The 20,108-nt window shown below is 45.1% G+C and overlaps 1 protein-coding gene across 1 annotated transcript in view; it reads right to left on the bottom strand.

The window, feature by feature from the left end:
- Positions 1–307: 307 nt before the first annotated feature.
- The window catches only part of vars2 (valyl-tRNA synthetase 2, mitochondrial), a 34,954-nt gene continuing 15,153 nt past the window's right edge, over positions 308–20,108 (bottom strand). The window contains exons 10-30 of the mRNA XM_071368982.1: positions 18,291–18,399; positions 18,033–18,121; positions 17,659–17,749; positions 17,265–17,392; positions 17,059–17,162; positions 15,391–15,472; positions 14,531–14,607; positions 14,112–14,199; positions 13,848–13,941; positions 12,477–12,547; positions 11,998–12,123; positions 11,504–11,608; positions 8,822–8,890; positions 8,515–8,593; positions 7,615–7,745; positions 5,892–6,044; positions 5,327–5,599; positions 2,699–2,810; positions 1,819–2,021; positions 1,584–1,733; positions 308–434 (exon numbers count right to left, since the gene is read on the bottom strand). Of these exons, the coding sequence (XP_071225083.1) occupies positions 345–434; positions 1,584–1,733; positions 1,819–2,021; positions 2,699–2,810; positions 5,327–5,599; positions 5,892–6,044; positions 7,615–7,745; positions 8,515–8,593; positions 8,822–8,890; positions 11,504–11,608; positions 11,998–12,123; positions 12,477–12,547; positions 13,848–13,941; positions 14,112–14,199; positions 14,531–14,607; positions 15,391–15,472; positions 17,059–17,162; positions 17,265–17,392; positions 17,659–17,749; positions 18,033–18,121; positions 18,291–18,399 (2,424 nt within the window). The 3' untranslated portion in view covers positions 308–344. The remainder of the gene's footprint in view (positions 435–1,583; positions 1,734–1,818; positions 2,022–2,698; positions 2,811–5,326; positions 5,600–5,891; positions 6,045–7,614; positions 7,746–8,514; positions 8,594–8,821; positions 8,891–11,503; positions 11,609–11,997; positions 12,124–12,476; positions 12,548–13,847; positions 13,942–14,111; positions 14,200–14,530; positions 14,608–15,390; positions 15,473–17,058; positions 17,163–17,264; positions 17,393–17,658; positions 17,750–18,032; positions 18,122–18,290; positions 18,400–20,108) is intronic.

Here is a 20,108-nt window from a genome sequence, read left to right as displayed (position 1 = left end):
ACTACTTTAGACCAGGGTCCTATTCCCTACGTTGTGCACTACTTTAGACCAGGGACCTATTCCCTACGTTGTGCACTACTTTAGACCAGGGACCTATTCCCTACGTTGTGCACTACTTTAGACCAGGGTCCTATTCCTCAGTGGTCATCACTAGTTAACCCCGCCTAGTTCTAAAATGTATCTTCTTCAAATCTGATTTTAAACCTAACCACACTGCTAACCTTATGCCTAACCCCAACTTAAAATAAATTGGCTATCGTAAAAAATTTATGAAAAAAAAAATGTGCATTTAAAAAAAAAAAATAACTGACTGTGGGAACTAGTGAAAAACCCTACATAATACACTACTTTTGACCAGAGTTGTGTTTCGGAGGTCCCTGTAGTGCTGACAGCTGCTCCTCAATGTTCCTCAGCTCCTGCTCCAAGGCTGATATCTAAACAGATACATTCCATTGTGGGGGAGAGAATGAAGGCGGATAATTTAACAGAAATACAAAGCAACGTCTCTTTCAAGAACATCTTCATCAATGGTTTCTGTCCCAAATGGCACCCTATTCCCTATATAGTGCACTACTTTTGACCAGAGCCCTATTCCCTATATAGTGCACTACTTTAGACCAGAGCCCTGTTCCCTATATAGTGCACTACTTTAGACCAGAGCCCTGTTCCCTATATAGTGCACTACTTTTGACCAGAGCCTTATGAGGTAATAGGATGCCATTTTGGATGTAAACAGTAGACATGCTGGTATGTCGGCCATTTTGCTCCAGCTTGCCCCAGTTTACATCAACACATTTGATCACAGGATGAAAGCAAGTTTGCTCACGTGACAAATACAAAAGGTTGTTATTGTGAGATCATGCACATGTTTTTTTTCCTATGGTTTGCAAATACTGGACTATCTAATGTCCCATACTACACATACTAAAAATGTCATGCTCAGCTACCGAACTCGTGATTTCCATGCCTGAATTAAAATGGTAAATCTATTTAATATTTAGAGGTCCGTCACCCCATTATTTCTATTTCTACTTTGCACATTCTTCCACTGCAAATCTACCATTCCAGTGTTTTACTTGCTATATTGTATTTACTTTGCCACCATGGCCTTTTTTTGCCTTTACCTCCCTTATCTCACCTCATTTGCTCACATTGTATATATACTTATTTTTCTACTGTATTATTGACTGTATGTTTGTTTATTCCATGTGTAACTCTGTGTTGTTGTATGTGTCGAACTGCTTTGCTTTATCTTGGCCAGGTCGCAATTGTAAATGAGAACTTGTTCTCAACTGGACTACCTGGTTAAATAAAGGTGAAATAAATAAACTAGAGTCAGTAGTACTTTATCATCACAAGCATCAGCAATGATTACAAAAACAAGGATCAATAACACGAGCAAACTGAGTTAAAAGTCCCATCATCCAGGGAGATTTCCCAACATGCCATATAGCTCGTTGTGTTGGTCACCGGGGACTGTGGCAAGTGAGTGTGTGAGGCATTCTGTCATTGGCCCGTTCATCTCACAAACACACACCCGTGCAACATTTCATGCACCCACTTCCCAGGTTTTTATATCTTACCTTGTTCTCGGTCTCTACCCTCACTCGCTCCGGAACCTTCTCTAAGTAGTTTGGCACACGGGTTCGAGAGAGGGACTGTTCCAGTTTAGAGAGGAGCTTCTCTCTGCGTTGGGAGAGCTGGAGACTAAGTTTGCCCACATTCACACCGCCCTGGAAGAAGGCAAACAACTCAGTACCATATTACAATTGACCATTTCTAGAAATCTGTGCGATTACACCTAACCCGGAAGATTACCTGAACATTGAGGTGTAACTGACAGGAGTGGTCGACCACACCCACAGCACTGCCTTTAGGGGGAGGCGGAGCCGACGGGAAGGACAGGGAGCCGGCCCCCTGAGGACAGTGGAGGTGGAGCTTGGTGATTCGGCCCAGGGTCCGTACAGCAGGGCCAAAGTGGAGCAGGATCTGGGCTTGGCTGGGCGAACACACGGCCCACACTGGAACACAGAGGATATGCGATTTATTAGTATACATGATTAATGAGTATATATGATTATGATTAATAATAATCATTATTATGATATCATTCATATACATTCTAAAGAGAATCATGCCATGAAATAGTCTGTCAGAAAGATGGTCGATAATTTGACCATATTTAGATCAGGTTTTTTAGTCCAGCCTACACTAGAACAGACAGGAAACATAATCCTTATTTCTATGAAGGCTTTGTCACGTTGATGACTATATTATGACACCGTTATGACGTACAGTTGAAATCAAATGGCCCTGCCAGGGTGAATACACTGGTTCATCTAGTTCTAATGTATACAGTAATGCTCAGACGGAGACAGAACACTGTTTACATGATGATCATAACGTTCACAAGACAGAATGAGTTTTTCAGAGGGATGCTACATATCATAGATCAGATTTCAAATCAGGTTCTCTCCAGTATACAACTCAGCTTATATAACCATGTAGAACATGCAATGGTCACATTAAAGCACCGGTATAGGTCATCTGTCAAAACTCTGTGTGGTCGACTACTAAATCTGTGAGATCCAGGAAGTAAAGTGTTTGCGACAACAACTTATCCAATATCAGGCCAATAGACATAACATTCATCTATCCAGTTGAGCTAAGTTGTGACGTTCATGTGACAATGACTTACTGTCAGGCTTTTCCTTGGTCATGCCACACTGGGCCCTGAGGGACCTGGCTACTCTCACCACTTCCTGGACCAGAGTGAAGTCTGCTTCCTCCTGGGGGAAGTGCCAGTGTGCCTGGCAGGAAGTTGAGCAGGAATAACAAGACGGAGAGAGAGATAGAGGTAAAAACAAACCAAGGAAGAAGAGAAACCAAAACCACAGAAGTGACTATTAGTTTCTCAGCACTAATGACATTACCATAGTACACTCTTAGAAAAAAGGGTTCTCCGGCTGTCCCCGTAAGATACCCTTTTTTGATCCAGGTAGAACCCTTTTTTGATCCAGGTAGAACCCTTTTTTGTTCCAGAGGGTTCTACATGGAATCTAAAATGATTCTACCTGTAAACAAAAATGGTTCTTCAAAGGTTCTCCTATGGGGACAGCCGAAGAAACATTTTAGGCTCTAAATAGCACCTTTTTTTCTAAGTCTCCAAGCCTCATAAGTGTAATGATCCACACAGCTCTATAGCCAATAGGATTTCATTAAGTCTATAGCTAAATGGGTATAAAGTGAGTGTGTGTATGTGTATCGATTAGTATCTACATAAACTCAGCAACAACAAAAAAATCCCTTTTTCAGGACCCTGTCTTTCGAAGATAATTCGTAAAAATCCAAATAACTTCACAGATCTTCATTGTAAAGGGTTTAAACACTGTTTCCCATGCTTGTTCAATGAACCATAACATTTTTTATGAACATGCACCTGTGGAATGGTCGTTAAGACACTAACAGCTTACAGACGGTAGGCAATTAAGGTCACAGTTATGAAAACTTAGGACACCAAAGAGGCCTTTCTACTGACTCTGAAAACCACCAAAAGAAAGATGCCCAGGGTCCCTGCTCATCTGCGTGAACATGCCTTAGTTTATAAATTGCAATGTCCGTACTGTGGGACGCCTAAGACAGCGCTACAGGGAGACAGGACGGACAGCTGATCGTCCTCACAGTGGCAGACCACGTGTAACAACACCTGCACAGGATCGGTACATCCGAACATCACACCTGCGGGACAGGTACAGGATGACAACTACCCGAGTTACACCAGGAACGCACCATCCTTCCATCAGTGCTCATGTAACAGTATAACTTTAAACCGTCCCCTCGCCCCGACACGGGCGCGAACCAGGGACCCTCTGCACACATCAACAACTGACACCCACGAAGCGTCGTTACCCATCGCTCCACAAAAGCCGCGGCCCTTGCTGAGCAAGGGGAAACCCTACTTAAGTCTCAGAGCAAGTGACGTAACTGATTGAAACGCTACTAGCGCGTACCCGCTAACTAGCTAGCCATTTCACATCCGTTACACTCACCCCCCTTTCAACCTCCTCCTTTTCCGCAGCAACCAGTGATCCGGGTCAACAGCATCAATGTGACAGTATAACTTTACGTCGTCCCCTCGCCCCGACACGGGCGCGAACCAGGGACCCTCTGCACACATCAACAACGGTCGCCCACGAAGCATCGTTACCCATCGCTCCACAAAGGCCACGGCCCTTGCAGAGCAAGGGGAAACCCTACTTAAGTCTCAGAGCAAGTGACGTAACTGATTGAAACGCTACTAGCGCGTACCCGCTAACTAGCTAGCCATTTCACATCCGTTACACTCAGACTGTCCACAATAGGCTGAGAGAGGCTGGACTGAGGGCTTGTAGGCAGGTCCTGTTGTAAGGCAGGTCCTCACCAGACATCACCGGCAACAACGTCGCCTATGGGTAAAAATCCACCGTCGCAGGACCAGACAGGACTTACAAAAAGTGCTCTTCTCTGACGAGTCGCGGTTTTGTCTCACCTGGAGTGATGGTCGGATTCGCGTTTATCGTCGAAGGAATGAGAGTTACACCGAGGCCTGCACTCCGGAGCGGGATCGATTTGGAGGTGGAGGGTCCGTCATTGTCTGGGGCGGTGTGTCACAGCATCATCGGACTGAGCTTGTTGTCATTGCAGGCAATCTCAACGCTGTGCGTTACAGGGAAGACATCCTCCTCCCTCATTTGGTACCCTTCCTGCAGGCTCATCCTGACATGACCCTCCAGCATGACAATGCCACCAGCCATACTGCTCGTTCTATGCGTGATTTCCTGCAAGACAGGAATGTAGGTGTTCTGCCATGGCCAGCAAAGAGCCCGGATCTTGATCCCATTGAGCACGTCTGGGACCTGTTGGATCAGAGGGTGAGAGCTAGGACAATTCCCCCCAGAAATGTCCGGGAACTTGCAGGTGCCTTGGTGGAAGAGTGGGGTAACATCTCACAGCAAGAACTGGCAAATCTGGTGCAGTCCATGAGGAGGAGATGCACTGCAGTACTTAATGCAGCTGGTGGCCACACCAGATACTGACTGTTACTTTTGATTTTGACCCCCCCTTTGATCAGGGACACATTATTCCATTTCTGTTAGTTACATGTCTGTGGAACTTGTTCAGTTTCTGTCTCAGTTGTTGAATCTTATTATGTTCATACAAATATTTCCACATGCTGAAAATAAACACAGTTGACAGAGAGAGGACGTTTCTTTTTTTGCTGAGTTTACTACACATTTCAGTTGTGCAACTGACTAGGACCCCCCTTTACCCCCTACTACTCTCTTACCAGTTGTGAAGACTGTGGGTATGGCTGTAGACACAAGCTAGCCACGGCGCTATCACCACCCTCTCCCCTGAGAAGGTAGAGCCTCTGCCACAGCTCCTCAGTGAGGAAGGGCATGAAGGGAGAGAGGAGGGCCAGAGAGACAGACACACAGTGGTAGAGAACAGCCCTGACCTCCTGCTTCTCTCTCTGGCTACCTCTCCCAGTGTGCACTGTGTCGATCTGACCCAACGCTCCGGCGTCAGAGTCCTGGCTCAGCACTGGCTTGATGCACTCCTACACCACACACACAGACAGAGAGAGAGACAGAGAGAGAGAGACAGAGATATAGATATATAGAGAGACCGAGATATAGAGAGAGAGAGAGACCGAGAGAGAGAGAGAGACAGAGAGAGAGAGAGAGAGACCGAGAGAGAGAGACCAAGAGAGAGAGAGAGAGAGAGAGAGGAAGTTAAATAGAAAGAGTTGTAGAGATCGGGGGAAGACACAGTTAGAGAGAAGACAGAGCGTTTCTCTTCAGTCCTTGATGTCCGTTACTAAACTACAGTCCATGACAGATTCTCCTCACCAGGTAGATGTCACAGAGGCTGTGCAGCCAGAAGGAGTGCAGGGCAGCAGTAACAGAGTGGAGTTCATATCTCTCAAAGCCCTGCTCACACTGGAGCACAGTGCTATAGAGCCTAGAACAAACCCACTGGTCCATACTGTTCAGAGGAGAGGTCTGGACAGAAAGAGAGAGAGAGAGGAAGGGAGAGAAAGAGAGAGAGGGAAAGAGACCGAGAGAGGGAGGGAGAGAGAGTCATATTTACAATATATATTTCCAGCTATTACCAGATTTCCATCCCACCTTTTTATGCCAGTAAAAATGTCTGATAGAAAATGTCACAACAGGCCTGATGGAAACAGAACATTTGTCAGTGAACTTTCCAAATGTCAACAAAACAAAATACGCTAACCAACGTGGGATCTTTTTGCATCTATAAAATGAAAGAAATGGCGGGGGAAATTCCTTTATGCGTAAATATTGATATCATAACCATCACATCAAAGTAAACGTGTAGTCACACGATGATATGTTGTGTGGTCCTCCCACTACGACTCGGGAAAACATGCAGTTTACTAGGCTACAGATGAAATTAGTTAGGATGATTCGATGCTTGCCTGCCTTTTGACAATAAAAGTCATCTTTCTCTTTTGTCCATAATAATGTCATCATGTAGGTAGCCTGTATCTGTGAGCTGTTGGCTAGAGAGCACGTACCAAGACCAGAGTGGGCAATTTGTTTTGGAACAAAATGATCAGAAGGGTTATAAATGAGATGGAAAGACTTAACTTGTATTTTTTTATTCGTTACATGGGAATCTAAGGTATTTGTATATGCTCTACGTCATCACAGCCTGTTATCTGGGAATGGGAACATCTCTGCTCTACGTCATCACAGCCTGTTATCTGGGAATGGGAACATCTCTGCTCTACGTCATCACAGCCTGTTATCTGGGAATGGGAACATCTCTGCTCTACGTCATCACAGCCTGTTATCTGGGAATGGGAACATCTCTGCTCTACGTCATCACAGCCTGTTATCTGGGAATGGGAACATCTCTGCTCTACGTCATCACAGCCTGTTATCTGCAACAAGTCCATTTAATGGGAACATCTCTGCTCTACGTCATCACAGCCTGTTATCTGGGAATGGGAACATCTCTGCTGGGAAAATAAACACTGTTTTAATGCGGATTTTAGAATATTTCGCATGAAAATCCGTCGGCCAATGGCGAAAGTACAAAAAAAAAATCAGAATTAAGATATGACGTAATTGTTTAAAGCACTACCCACTGACTGTTTAAACTACGGCATGCGACGTGGTTCAATGTGCCGATAAAAATCAGCACAATCTACAGTTTTGGTTTTTCTAATTGCCTGGCATCTGGAAGCTACAAATAGGGATCATGTAAACTCTGCTAATGACCATAACAAAAAAGAGTACCGGAGAGAAATGTACGATACGGAGAGAACGAGCAAAACGAGGAATTTGTGTTAAGTGCACATTGGCCGCCATCTTTATGCCCCTCGACTACTGGATGGAAACCTAGTTTATAACAAACAGGAATTAAGGAATTTAAATGAAAATCTGTGATTATTATGGGGAGAATCCTAACTTCCACAGTCACATTTTCACTTTAGTCTCCCAGTGACATTAATGCAGGACGAAGTGAAAATGTGACATGAACATGGATATAATATTGTCATGTCTGTTGGTGTTCCACTACAGTATAAATCTAATCCATTACCTGTTCCACTGTTCCCAGTTCAGCCCCTCTGTCCTCCAGTACACCCAGCGTGAATCTCACTGTCTGCCACATCTTGTTACAGAAGTGTCTACAGCTCAGCACCTGGGACACGGACAGACTGATGTCCTCACCTGATGGACGGACAGACAGACACAGCATGAGAGACAGTGACATTGTAGCTATGGAAACACAGTTTTTTGTGTGTCAGAACTTTGGAAGACTACCTGGGCTATTCTCAAGGGAAAAACTACAAAGAGACCTGGAGTTATACAAATATACCTATTTCATCAGATAAAACACCTGAAGTGAGGGAGACTCTGGGAGTCACTCACCCTGGGCCTTGTAAGAGCAGAGTCACTCACCCTGGGCCTTGTAAGAGCAGAGTCACTCACCCTGGGCCTTGTAAGAGCAGAGTCACTCACCCTGGGCCTTGTAAGAGCAGAGTCACTCACCCTGGGCCTTGTAAGAGCAGAGTCACTCACCCTGGGCCTTGTAAGAGCAGAGTCACTCACCCTGGGCCTTGTAAGAGCAGAGTCACTCACCCTGGGCCTTGTAAGAGCAGAGTCACTCACCCTGGGCCTTGTAAGAGCAGTCACTCACCCTGTGCCTTGTAAGAGCAGAGTCACTCACCCTGGGCCTTGTAAGAGCAGAGTCATTCACCCTAGGCCTTGTAAGAGCAGAGTCACTCACCCTGGGCCTTGTAAGAGCAGAGTCATTCACCCTAGGCCTTGTAAGAGCAGAGTCACTCACCCTAGGCCTTGTAAGAGCAGAGTCACTCACCCTGGGCCTTGTAAGAGCAGAGTCACTCACCCTGGGCCTTGTAAGAGCAGAGTCACTCACCCTGGGCCTTGTAAGAGCAGAGTCACTCACCCTAGGCCTTGTAAGAGCAGAGTCACTCACCCTGGGCCTTGTAAGAGCAGAGAGCGAATCGGAGCGCGTCAGTACCACACTCTGGGATCCCCTTAGGGAAGTCTTTCCTCTGGACGCCATAGGGGACAGAGAGACAGGAGTCAGGGGCTGTATCCCAAAATGGCACCCTAGTCCCTATTCTGCACACTACTTTAGGGCTTTGGTCATGTGGAATAGGGTGCCATTTGGGACACAGTCAGGGAGAGAGAGCACGGAGGAAGTAAATGAACATGCCCACTCAGACGGAACTACCACAAATGACTGAGAGGAGGGAGTCGAGGGACGTCGAGGGACTGACCTGCGCTTCCATGGCAACCATGCTCTCACGAGGGTCAAGGTTGCCCTCCTTCACTTTCTCTTGGAGCCTCTGGGGGGGTGAGGAGAGAGAGAACAAATGTGTGGTTTAAATTGGTAAAAAACACAAACACATTTCTTTCCACAAGGTTGTAGGGTGAGACAGGGATGCAGCTTGAGCCCCACCCTCTTCAACATACATATCAATGAACTGGCGAGGGCACCAGAACAGTCTGCAGCACCCGGTCTCACCCTACTAGAATCTGAAGTCAAATGTCTACTGTTTGCTGATGATCTGGTGCTTCTGTCCCCAACCAAGGAGGGCCTACAGCAGCACCTAGATCTTCTGCACAAATTCCATCTAGACACCGTTGCCCTAGAGCACACAAAAAACTACACATACCTCGGCCTAAACATCAGCGCCACAGGTAACTTCCACAAAGCTGTGAACGAGCTGAGAGACAAGGCAAGAAGGGCATTCTATGCCATCAAAAGGAACATACAATTCGACATACCAATTAGAATCTGGCTAAAAATACTTGAATCAGTCATAGAGCCCATTGCCCTTTATGGTTGTGAGGTCTGGGGTCCGCTCACCAACCAACAATTCACAAAATGGGACAAACACCAAAATTGAGATTCTGCATGCAGAATTCTGACAAAATATCTTCAGTGTACAACGTAAAACACCAAATAATGCATGCAGAGCAGAATTAGGCCGATACCCGCTAATTATCAACATCCAGAAAAGAGCCGTTAAATTCTACAACCACCAAAAGAAAGCGAATCGCAAACCTTCCATAACAAAGTCATCACCTACAGAGAGATGAACCTGGAGAAGAGTCCCCTAAGCAAGCTGGTCCTGGGGCTCTGTTCACAAACAGAAACAGACCCCACAGAGCCCCAGGACAACAATACAATTAGACCCAACCAAATCATGAGAAAACAAAAAGATAATTACTTGACACATTGGAAAGAATTAACAAAAAAACTGAGCAAACTAGGATGCTATTTGTCCCTAAACAGAGAGTACACAGTGGCAGAATACCTGACCACTGTGACTGACCCAAACTTAAAGAAAGCTTTGACTATGTACAGACTCAGTGAGCATAGCCTTGCTATTGAGAAAGGCCGCCGAAAGCAGATCTGGCTCTCAAGAGAAGACAGGCTATGTGCTCACTGCCCACAAAATGAGGTGGAAACTGAGCTGCACTTCCTAACCTCCTGCCCAATGTATGACCATATCAGAGACACATTTTTCCCTCAGATTACACAGATCCACAAAGAATTTGAAAACCTAACCTAATTTTGATAAACTCCCATATCTACTGGGTGAAATACCACAGTGTTCCATCACAGCAGCAAGACGTGTGACCTGTTGCCACAAGAAAAGGTCAAACATTGAAGAACAAACACCATTGTAAATACAACCCATATTATGTTAATTTATTTTCCCTTCTGTACTTTAATAACTATTTGCACATCTTTACAACACTGTATATATACATAATATGACATTTGAAATGTCTTCATTCTTTTGGATTGTAATGTTTACTGTTCATATTTTGTTTATTTCACTTTTGTTTATTATTTACTCAACTTGCTTTGGCAATGTAAATATGTTTCCCATGCCAATAAAGCCCCTTGAATTGAATTTGAGAGAGAGAAGACATAAATAGTGGGAGAGAAAGAGAGCGAGAGATAGGAGAGAGAAGACATAGTGGGAGAGAAAGAGAGAGAGAGATAGGAGAGAGAAGACATAAATAGTGGGAGAGAAAGAGAGAGAGAAGACATAAATAGTGGGAGAGAAAGAGAGAGAGATAGGAGAGAGAAGACATAAATAGTGGGAGAGAAAGAGAGAGAGATAGGAGAGAGAAGACATAAATAGTGGGAGAGAAAGAGAGAGAGATAGGAGAGAGAAGACATAAATAGTAGGAGAGAGAGAGTTGGGACAGTGAGCTTTTGTAATATGTCATTACTTTTTAATCTCATGCTCAGTAAAATATTAGAATGGGAGAGCTCCACTACAGGGCAGATTGCCAAGAGCATATTTCCACTGCAGCAAGACATCCTCTACTCTCCTCTCCTCACCCTTCTCTCCCTCTCTGTTGTTTTTACAGCCCAAGATGATCAATTCTGTGTCAGTAATGTCCTTCCACCACCATTATTTAGTGTTCTAATAGATGCCGTTACTCCTAACGCGTCCTCTGTCGTTACTCCTAACCCGTCCTCCGTCGTCACTCCTAACACGTCCTCACTCCTAACACGTCCTCCGTCGTCACTCCTAACACGTCGTCACTCCTAACACGTCCTCCGTCGTCACTCCTAACACGTCCTCCGTCGTCACTCCTAACACGTCCTCCGTCGTCACTCCTAACACGTCCTCCGTCGTCACTCCTAACACGTCCTCCGTCGTCACTCCTAACACGTCCTCCGTCGTCACTCCTAACACGTCCTCCGTCGTCACTCCTAACACGTCCTCCGTCGTCACTCCTAACACGTCCTCCGTCGTTACCCCTAACACGTCCTCCGTCGTTACCCCTAACACGTCCTCCGTCGTTACTCCTCACACGTCCTCTGTCGTTACTCCTCACACGTCCTCTGTCGTTACTCCTAACACGTCCTCTGTCGTTACTCCTAACAAGTCCTCTGTCTCCCGGCCAGACAGGTCTGACTGTGTGTGTACCTCCAGAGAGATGCCAGAGATAACATCTAAAGGGTCGATGACATTTCCCAGAGATTTACTCATCTTCCTGCCATGCTTATCCCTCACCAGAGAGTGGAGGAGCACCTGGGAGAGAGAGAGAGAGAGAGAAAGAGAGTGAAAGAGAGAGGAATAGAGAGATGGGGAGGGAGACAGAGAGGGAGAGTAAGAATAGGGGCTCTAATTTATACTTTATCAGACACTGTTGTTGTTATCAAACACTGTTAATATCAGACCCCGTTGTCGTTAATATCAGACCCCGTTGTCGTTAATGTCAGACCCCGTTGTCGTTAATGTCAGACCCCGTTGTCGTTAATGTCAGACCCTGTTGTCGTTAGTATCAGACCCTGTTGTGATTTGTGCAGTTCGTCTGGACTGGATGTTATGAGGTGTTATCTACCTGTTTGAAGGGACTCAATGTTATGAGGTGTTATCTACCTGTTTGAAGGGACTGGATGTTATGAGGTGTTATCTACCTGTTTGAAGGGCAGCTGCCCAGTCAGTTCTGTGCCAAGCATCACCATCCTGGCCACCCAGAAGAAGATGAGGTCACTTCCTGTTTCCAGGATAGTGTTGGGGTAGAATTGCCTCAGGTCACTTGTCTGTGGGGGCATATTTGTAGGGGACACAACACGTCAAGTAAGAGGAAGTGTGGGCACTATATGGGGCATATTTTAGTGGTTGATGTCATGAGTCCTAGGCAATACATTGGATGCCTGAAAAGGCACTCTATTCCCTATATAGTGCACTACTTTAGACCAGAGCCCTATGGAACCCTATTCCCTACATAGTGCACTACTTTAGACCAGAATCCTATGGAACCCTATTCCCTACATAGTGCACTACTTTAGACCAGATCCCTATGGGGAACAAGGTGCCATTTGGGACACAGAATTTTCTTTGTTTGTGAAAAGTGACCCATATGGGGGGGGGGGGGGGGGTGCAAGTCAAGTACCTGCTGTGGCCAGCCCAACATGGCAAAGGGGAAGAGCCCTGAGGAGAACCAGGTGTCCAATACATCAGGGTCTGACATGGAGAGAGTAAGAGGAGAGAGAGAGGGCGTAAATGAGCCAATAGAAAACAAACAATACTCTCACAACACCACAGGGACTCTGAGTCATTGTTGTGCTACAAACAATACAATGTGTTTATGTGACAGCAGATCTTATTAAGGTGAGTCACCCTGAGTCAGTGTAATGGTGTCAGCAGTCACCACGAGTCAGTGGAATGGTGTCAGCAGTCACCCCGAGTCAGTGGAATGGTGTCAGCAGTCACCCCGAGTCAGTGTAATGGTGTCAGCAGTCACCCCGAGTCAGTGTAATGGTGTCAGCAGTCACCCCGAGTCAGTGTAATGGTGTCAGTAGTCACCCCAAGTCAGTGGAATGGTGTCAGCAGTCACCCCGAGTCAGTGTAATGGTGTCAGCAGTCACCCCGAGTCAGTGTAATGGTGTCAGTAGTCACCCCAAGTCAGTGGAATGGTGTCAGCAGTCACCCCGAGTCAGTGTAATGGTGTCAGCAGTCACCCCGAGTCAGTGTAATGGTGTCAGCAGTCACCCCGAGTCAGTGTAATGGTGTCAGCAGTCACCCCGAGTCAGTGTAATGGTGTCAGCAGTCACCCCGAGTCAGTGGAATGGTGTCAGCAGTCACCCCGAGTCAGTGGAATGGTGTCAGCAGTCACCCAGAGTCAGTGTAATGGTGTCAGCAGTCACCCCGAGTCAGTGTAATGGTGTCAGCAGTCACCCCGAGTCAGTGTAATGGTGTCAGCAGTCACCCCGAGTCAGTGGAATGGTGTCAGCAGTCACCCCGAGTCAGTGGAATGGTGTCAGCAGTCACCCAGAGTCAGTGTAATGGTGTCAGCAGTCACCCCGAGTCAGTGTAATGGTGTCAGCAGTCACCCCGAGTCAGTGTAATGGTGTCAGCAGTCACCCCGAGTCAGTGTAATGGTGTCAGCAGTCACCCCGAGTCAGTGGAATGGTGTCAGCAGTCACCCCGAGTCAGTGGAATGGTGTCAGTAGTCACCCCGAATCAGTGTAATGGTGTCAGCAGTCACCCCGAGTCAGTGGAATGGTGTCAGCAGTCACCCTGAGTCAGTGTAATGGTGTCAGCAGTCACCCTGAGTCAGTGTAATGGTGTCAGCAGTCACCCTGAGTCAGTGTATAGGTGTCAGTGTAATGGTGTTAGCAGTCACCCTGAGTCAGTGTAATGGTGTTAGCAGTCACCCTGAGTCAGTGTAATGGTGTCAGCAGTCACCCTGAGTCAGTGTAATGGTGTCAGCAGTCACCCTGAGTCAGTGTAATGGTGTCAGTGTAATGGTGTTAGCAGTCACCCTGAGTCAGTGTAATGGTGTCAGCTGTCACTCCATATTTTCCAGCAGCCCGCTCTCTGGCCTCCTCCTCACTCCGGCCCCAGACCCAGAGCTCCTGAGGGAAATAACACACACAATAAATAATGTTTGTTTACAATACAGATGTTTGTTTACAATACAGAAATATGACCGTTGATAAGTGTGACTGTGAGAGTGTGACTGTGAGAGTGTGACTGTGAGTGTGACTGTGAGAGTGTGACATCCAGCTTGAAACATGCAGTGCACCTCCTGAGTGTCAGTAGAATCTGGGAGAGTCACTCGATAGGCTGGAATCTGATGACCCCACCAAAGCTGCCTGGAAATGCACCAATCACTGACGTGGAAAACACAAACAGGCATCACATTGTTAAAACCACATAAGTCATAACAAGGACTATTTTAATAAAACCAGGGGTCAAAGAGCAACAACAAAACAATGAAGATGTCAGGGCCTGGTGTCGCTCAGCACAGACGTCAGCTAGTCCAGCAGGAAGACAAACAAACGGACTTGTTGTTGCTTCTCTCACACGTCACACTATTGTTCAGTTCAGTTTGGAATATAAATTCAGTTTGGAATATAAATCTGGCTGACATCCTAGTTGGAAGGTTTTTTGGGGGGGAACCTGTGATATTTAGAAAAGTAATACTTTCTCCACTCTACTGACCTGATGTTGGACAGCCAGCTACTCCATGTTTTGGTGTAGAAGTGAGGAATGATCTCTAACTGTCCCTCATCTACTGCCTGATGGAGAGGAGAGAGAGACACAGAGAGAGGGAGAGAGACAGACAGAGGGGGAGAGAGAGAGAAACAGTGCCATGCATTACATACTCTTCATTGACATGTGCAAATGATCAATAGACCCTCTCACCTACACAGACCCTCTCACCTACACAGACCCTCTCACCCACACAGACCCTCTCACCTACACAGACCCTCTCACCCACACAGACCCTCTCACCCACACAGACCCTCTCACCTACACAGACCCTCTCACCCACACAGACCCTCTCACCTACACAGACCCTCTCACCCACACAGACCCTCTCACCCACACAGACCCTCTCACCTACACAGACCCTCTCACCTACACAGACCCTCTCACCCACACAGACCCTCTCACCTACACAGACCCTCTCACCTACACAGACCCTCTCACCTACACAGACCCTCTCACCCACACAGACCCTCTCACCTACACAGACCCTCTCACCTACACAGACCCTCTCACCTACACAGACCCTCTCACCTACACAGACCCTCTCACCTACACAGACCCTCTCACCCACACAGACCCTCTCACCTACACAGACCCTCTCACCTACACAGACCCTCTCACCTACACAGACCCTCTCACCTACACAGACCCTCTCACCTACACAGACCCTCTCACCTACACAGACCCTCTCACCTACACAGGGCAGTGGTTAAAAGCAGTGCACTATGTAGGGAATAGGGTGCCACTTAAGCAGACATGCTGAGGTGACCTACAGCAAATGCTACAACACAAAGAGATAGTCCAATCACCTGTATGGCTCTCTGGGCCATCTCTCCACAACGCACAAACCACTGCTTCTTCAACAGCGGTTCGATGACATCCCCAGAGCGACTGACACACAGGACGGGGGAAGAGGACAAGAGAAATATTTAGCAGAATAACACAAAATAGCTTTACCATAGCAACTGGGTGTGGCCTTTATGGTGAGCTCAGTAGGATGGTAAACAAGATGCTGACGATCCTGACGTGTTACCCTGACGTGTTACCCTGACGTGTTACCTGTTCTGTTACTCAGTTCATTTTGGGTAACTGATGTGATTTCTATGTGAAATTGCAGGAGATGGGCGTTCTTGATGAACAGCAGGTAACCTACATCTAACCCATATCTCATCTAACCCATATCTCATCTAACCCCCATATCTCATCTGTACACATATCTCATCTAACCCATATCTCATCTGACCCATATCTCATCTAACCCATATCTCATCTAACCCATATCTCATCTAACCCATATCTCATCTAACCCATATCTCATCTGACTCATATCTCATCTAACCCATATCTCATCTAACCCATATCTCATCTGACCCATATCTCATCTAACCCATATCTCATCTAACCCATATCTCATCTAACCCATATCTCATCTAACCCATATCTCATCTAACCCATATCTCATCTGACTCATATCTCATCTAACCCATATCTCATCTGTACACATATTACATTACTGACTAAATCAAAACAGGTTCTGGGATAACTGACAGAAATGATTCCTTTTGGCCAGCAATTCTGAGTGTGGTGATTCATTCACTTTCCTCTGTGGAAAAAAAACTATCTGTCCTGTATTTCACTTGTAAACATATTGTCTTTCACTGCAAAAAGAATCATGTTTTTAATTTATCCCATAATCTGGATTTGATTTATTAGGGCACTACATTATGTGATTCGAACACCATTTCTGTCTCAAGAGAGAGGGAACAGACATGTAAAGATGTCTCCCTCTACCTGCAGACAGGTAAAGACATGTATAGATGTAGAGACAGTGAATCTCTACCTGCAGACAGGTAAAGACATGTATAGATGTAGAGACAGTGAATCTCTACCTGCAGACAGGTAAAGACATGTATAGATGTAGACACAGTGAATCTCTACCTGCAGACAGGTAAAGACATGTATAGATGTAGACACAGTGAATCTCTACCTGCAGACAGGTAAAGACATGTATAGATGTAGAGACAGTGAATCTCTACCTGCAGACAGGTAAAGACATGTAAAGATGTAGACACAGTGAATCTCTACCTGCAGACAGGTAAAGACATGTAAAGATGTAGACACAGTGAATCTCTACCTGCAGACAGGTAAAGACATGTATAGATGTAGACACAGTGAATCTCTACCTGCAGACAGGTAAAGACATGTATAGATGTAGAGACAGTGAATCTCTACCTGCAGACAGGTAAAGACATGTATAGATGTAGACACAGTGAATCTCTACCTGCAGACAGGTAAAGACATGTATAGATGTAGAGACAGTGAATCTCTACCTGCAGACAGGTAAAGACATGTATAGATGTAGAGACAGTGAATCTCTACCTGCAGACAGGTAAAGACATGTATAGATGTAGACACAGTGAATCTCTACCTGCAGACAGGTAAAGACCTGTAAAGATGTAGACACAGTAAATCTCTACCTGCAGACAGGTAAAGACATGGCATGATCCCTTCTCCCTCTGAACAGCATCTTCTCTGTCAGTGCATCGATCACTTGTTCTCTGGCATCAAAACGCTTCACTCCCTGAGAAGAGCAGTGTGATGGAGGGAAAGGTTAGATATCTCTCAGATAACTGCCAGACAGAACAGAAACTGACAACAACAATCTCTGAATGAGATAGTGTACCTCCAGCCATTGGCCACAGAGAGGGGTCATTGTGCCATCTCCTCCAATCACAGTGAGGCGAGGAAGAGAGTGCCGCTGGGAAAGCAGGAAGTCAGTGTGGTCGTGTGCTGGAGTAACCTTTACAGCACCTGACAGAGACAGACACAGACAGAGACAGACAAAGAGAAAGAGAGAGACAAACAGACAGGACAGACAGAGAAAAAGACAGACGGACAGGACAGACAGAGAGACAGACAGACGGACAGGACAGACAATGAGGAATGTCTTTCAGAAGAATCTTTGTTTAGTAATAACACTAACATATCCTTTAGCATAACTAGCTTGTTCCTGACGCATTGCTGTTCAAATTCCATCAGATCATTATCCAGTCAGAGCATCAAGCCCGTTCCTGTACCTGTACCCAGCTCCATGTCCACCATAGTGTCAGTGATGATGGGTAAGAGTCGGTCAGTGAAGGGGTGTCTGCACTGTTTACCATGAACTGCCTGCAAGACAAATAGTAGTGAAACATTTAGAAGAAGTCCCAGCTAAAAGACAACTAGTAAATCATACACAGTGGTACAATAAAGATACATTTTCTGTGTTTGACTAGAAGGTCTGACGCCAAACATGTATGGGTAAATCATTTTAATCTGAAGCCAGATATCAAGGGTCCTCAGGACTTAATCTGAAGTATACTAGCCTGATATCGAGGGTCCTCAGGACTTAATCTGAAGTATACTAGCCTGATATCGAGGGTCCTCAGGACTTAATCTGAAGTATACTAGCCTGATATCGAGGGTCCTCAGGATGCACAGCGATGGCCACATCTCCCAACATGGTCTCAGGACGAGTGGTCGACACCGCCACCTCTCCATCTAATAAAGAGAGAGTATAAACAACAGGACAGATGGGAGAAATCCCAGAGAACAGCAGACATACAGGAAGATCACATCCCAAAATGGCACCCTATTCCCTACATAGTGCACTACTTTAGTCCAGAGGTCCTAAATAGGGTGCCATTTGGGACTCATGCCAACCACTCACCCTGGCCGTCTATAGGGTAGCTAAAGGTGACCATGGTCCCAAACTCCACCCTGTTCTGGTAGCCAGGAACAGACAACAGGGTTCTGCCAGACAGCTGCTTCGAGTCAACCTGCAGTATACACACCTCTCATATCAATATACACACCTCTCATATCAATACACACACCTCTCATATCAATACACACACCTCTCATATCAATACACACACCTCTCATATCAATATACACACCTCTCATATCAATATACACACCTCTCATATCAATATACACACCTCTCATATCAATATACACACCTCTCATATCAATATACACACCTCTCATATCAATATACACACCTCTCATATCAATATACACACCTCTCATATCAATATTCACACCTCTCATATCAATATACACACCTCTCATATCAATATACACACCTCTCATATCAATATACACACCTCTCATATCAATATACACACCTCTCATATCAATATACACACCTCCCATACACACCTCATATAAATATACACACCTCGCATATCAATATACACCCCTCTCATATCAATACACACACCTCTCATATCAATACACACACCTCTCATATCAATATACACACCTCTCATATCAATATACACACCTCTCATATCAATATACGCACCTCTCATATCACATATACACACCTCTCATATCACATATACACACCTCTCATATCACATACACACACCTCTCATATCAATACACACACCTCATATCAATACACACCTCTCATATCAATATACACACCTCTCATATCAATATACACACCTCTCATATCAATATACACACCTCTCATATCAATATACACACCTCTCATATAAATATACACACCTCTCATATAAATATACACACCTCGCATATAAATATACACACCTCTCATATCAATATACACACCTCTCATACACACCTCTCATATAAATATACACACCTCTCATATAAATACACACACCTCTCATATCAATATACACACCTCTCATATACATACACACACCTCTCATATACATACACACACCTCTCATATACATACACACACCTCTCATATAAATACACACACCTCTCATATAAATATACACACCTCTCATATCAATATACACACCTCTCATATCAATATACACACCTCTCATACACACCTCTCATATAAATATACACACCTCTCATATCAATATACACACCTCTCATATCAATATACACACCTCTCATACACACCTCTCATATAAATATACACACCTCTCATATAAATACACACACCTCTCATATATATATACACACCTCTCATATCAATATACACACCTCTCATATCAATATACACACCTCTCATATCAATATACACACCTCTCATATACATACACACACCTCTCATATACATACACACACCTCTCATATACATACACACACCTCTCATATAAATACACACACCTCATATAAATACACACACCTCATATAAATATACACACACCTCATATCAATATACACACCTCTCATATCAATATACACACCTCTCATATCAATATACACACCTCTCATATCAATATACACACCTCTCATATCAATATACACACCTCTCATATAAATACACACACCTCTCATATCAATATACACACCTCTCATATCAATACACACACCTCTCATATCAATACACACACCTCTCATATCAATACACACACCTCATATCAATATACACACCTCTCATATCAATATACACACCTCTCATATCAATATACACACCTCTCATATCAATATACACACCTCTCATATAAATATACACACCTCGCATATAAATATACACACCTCGCATATCAAT

This window comes from Salvelinus alpinus, chromosome 26, assembly GCF_045679555.1.
Source record: "Salvelinus alpinus chromosome 26, SLU_Salpinus.1, whole genome shotgun sequence".
Classification (NCBI taxonomy): Eukaryota; Metazoa; Chordata; class Actinopteri; order Salmoniformes; family Salmonidae; genus Salvelinus; species Salvelinus alpinus.
Note: the sequence above shows the minus strand (reverse complement) of the source record. Positions and strands in the feature narration are given on the sequence as shown.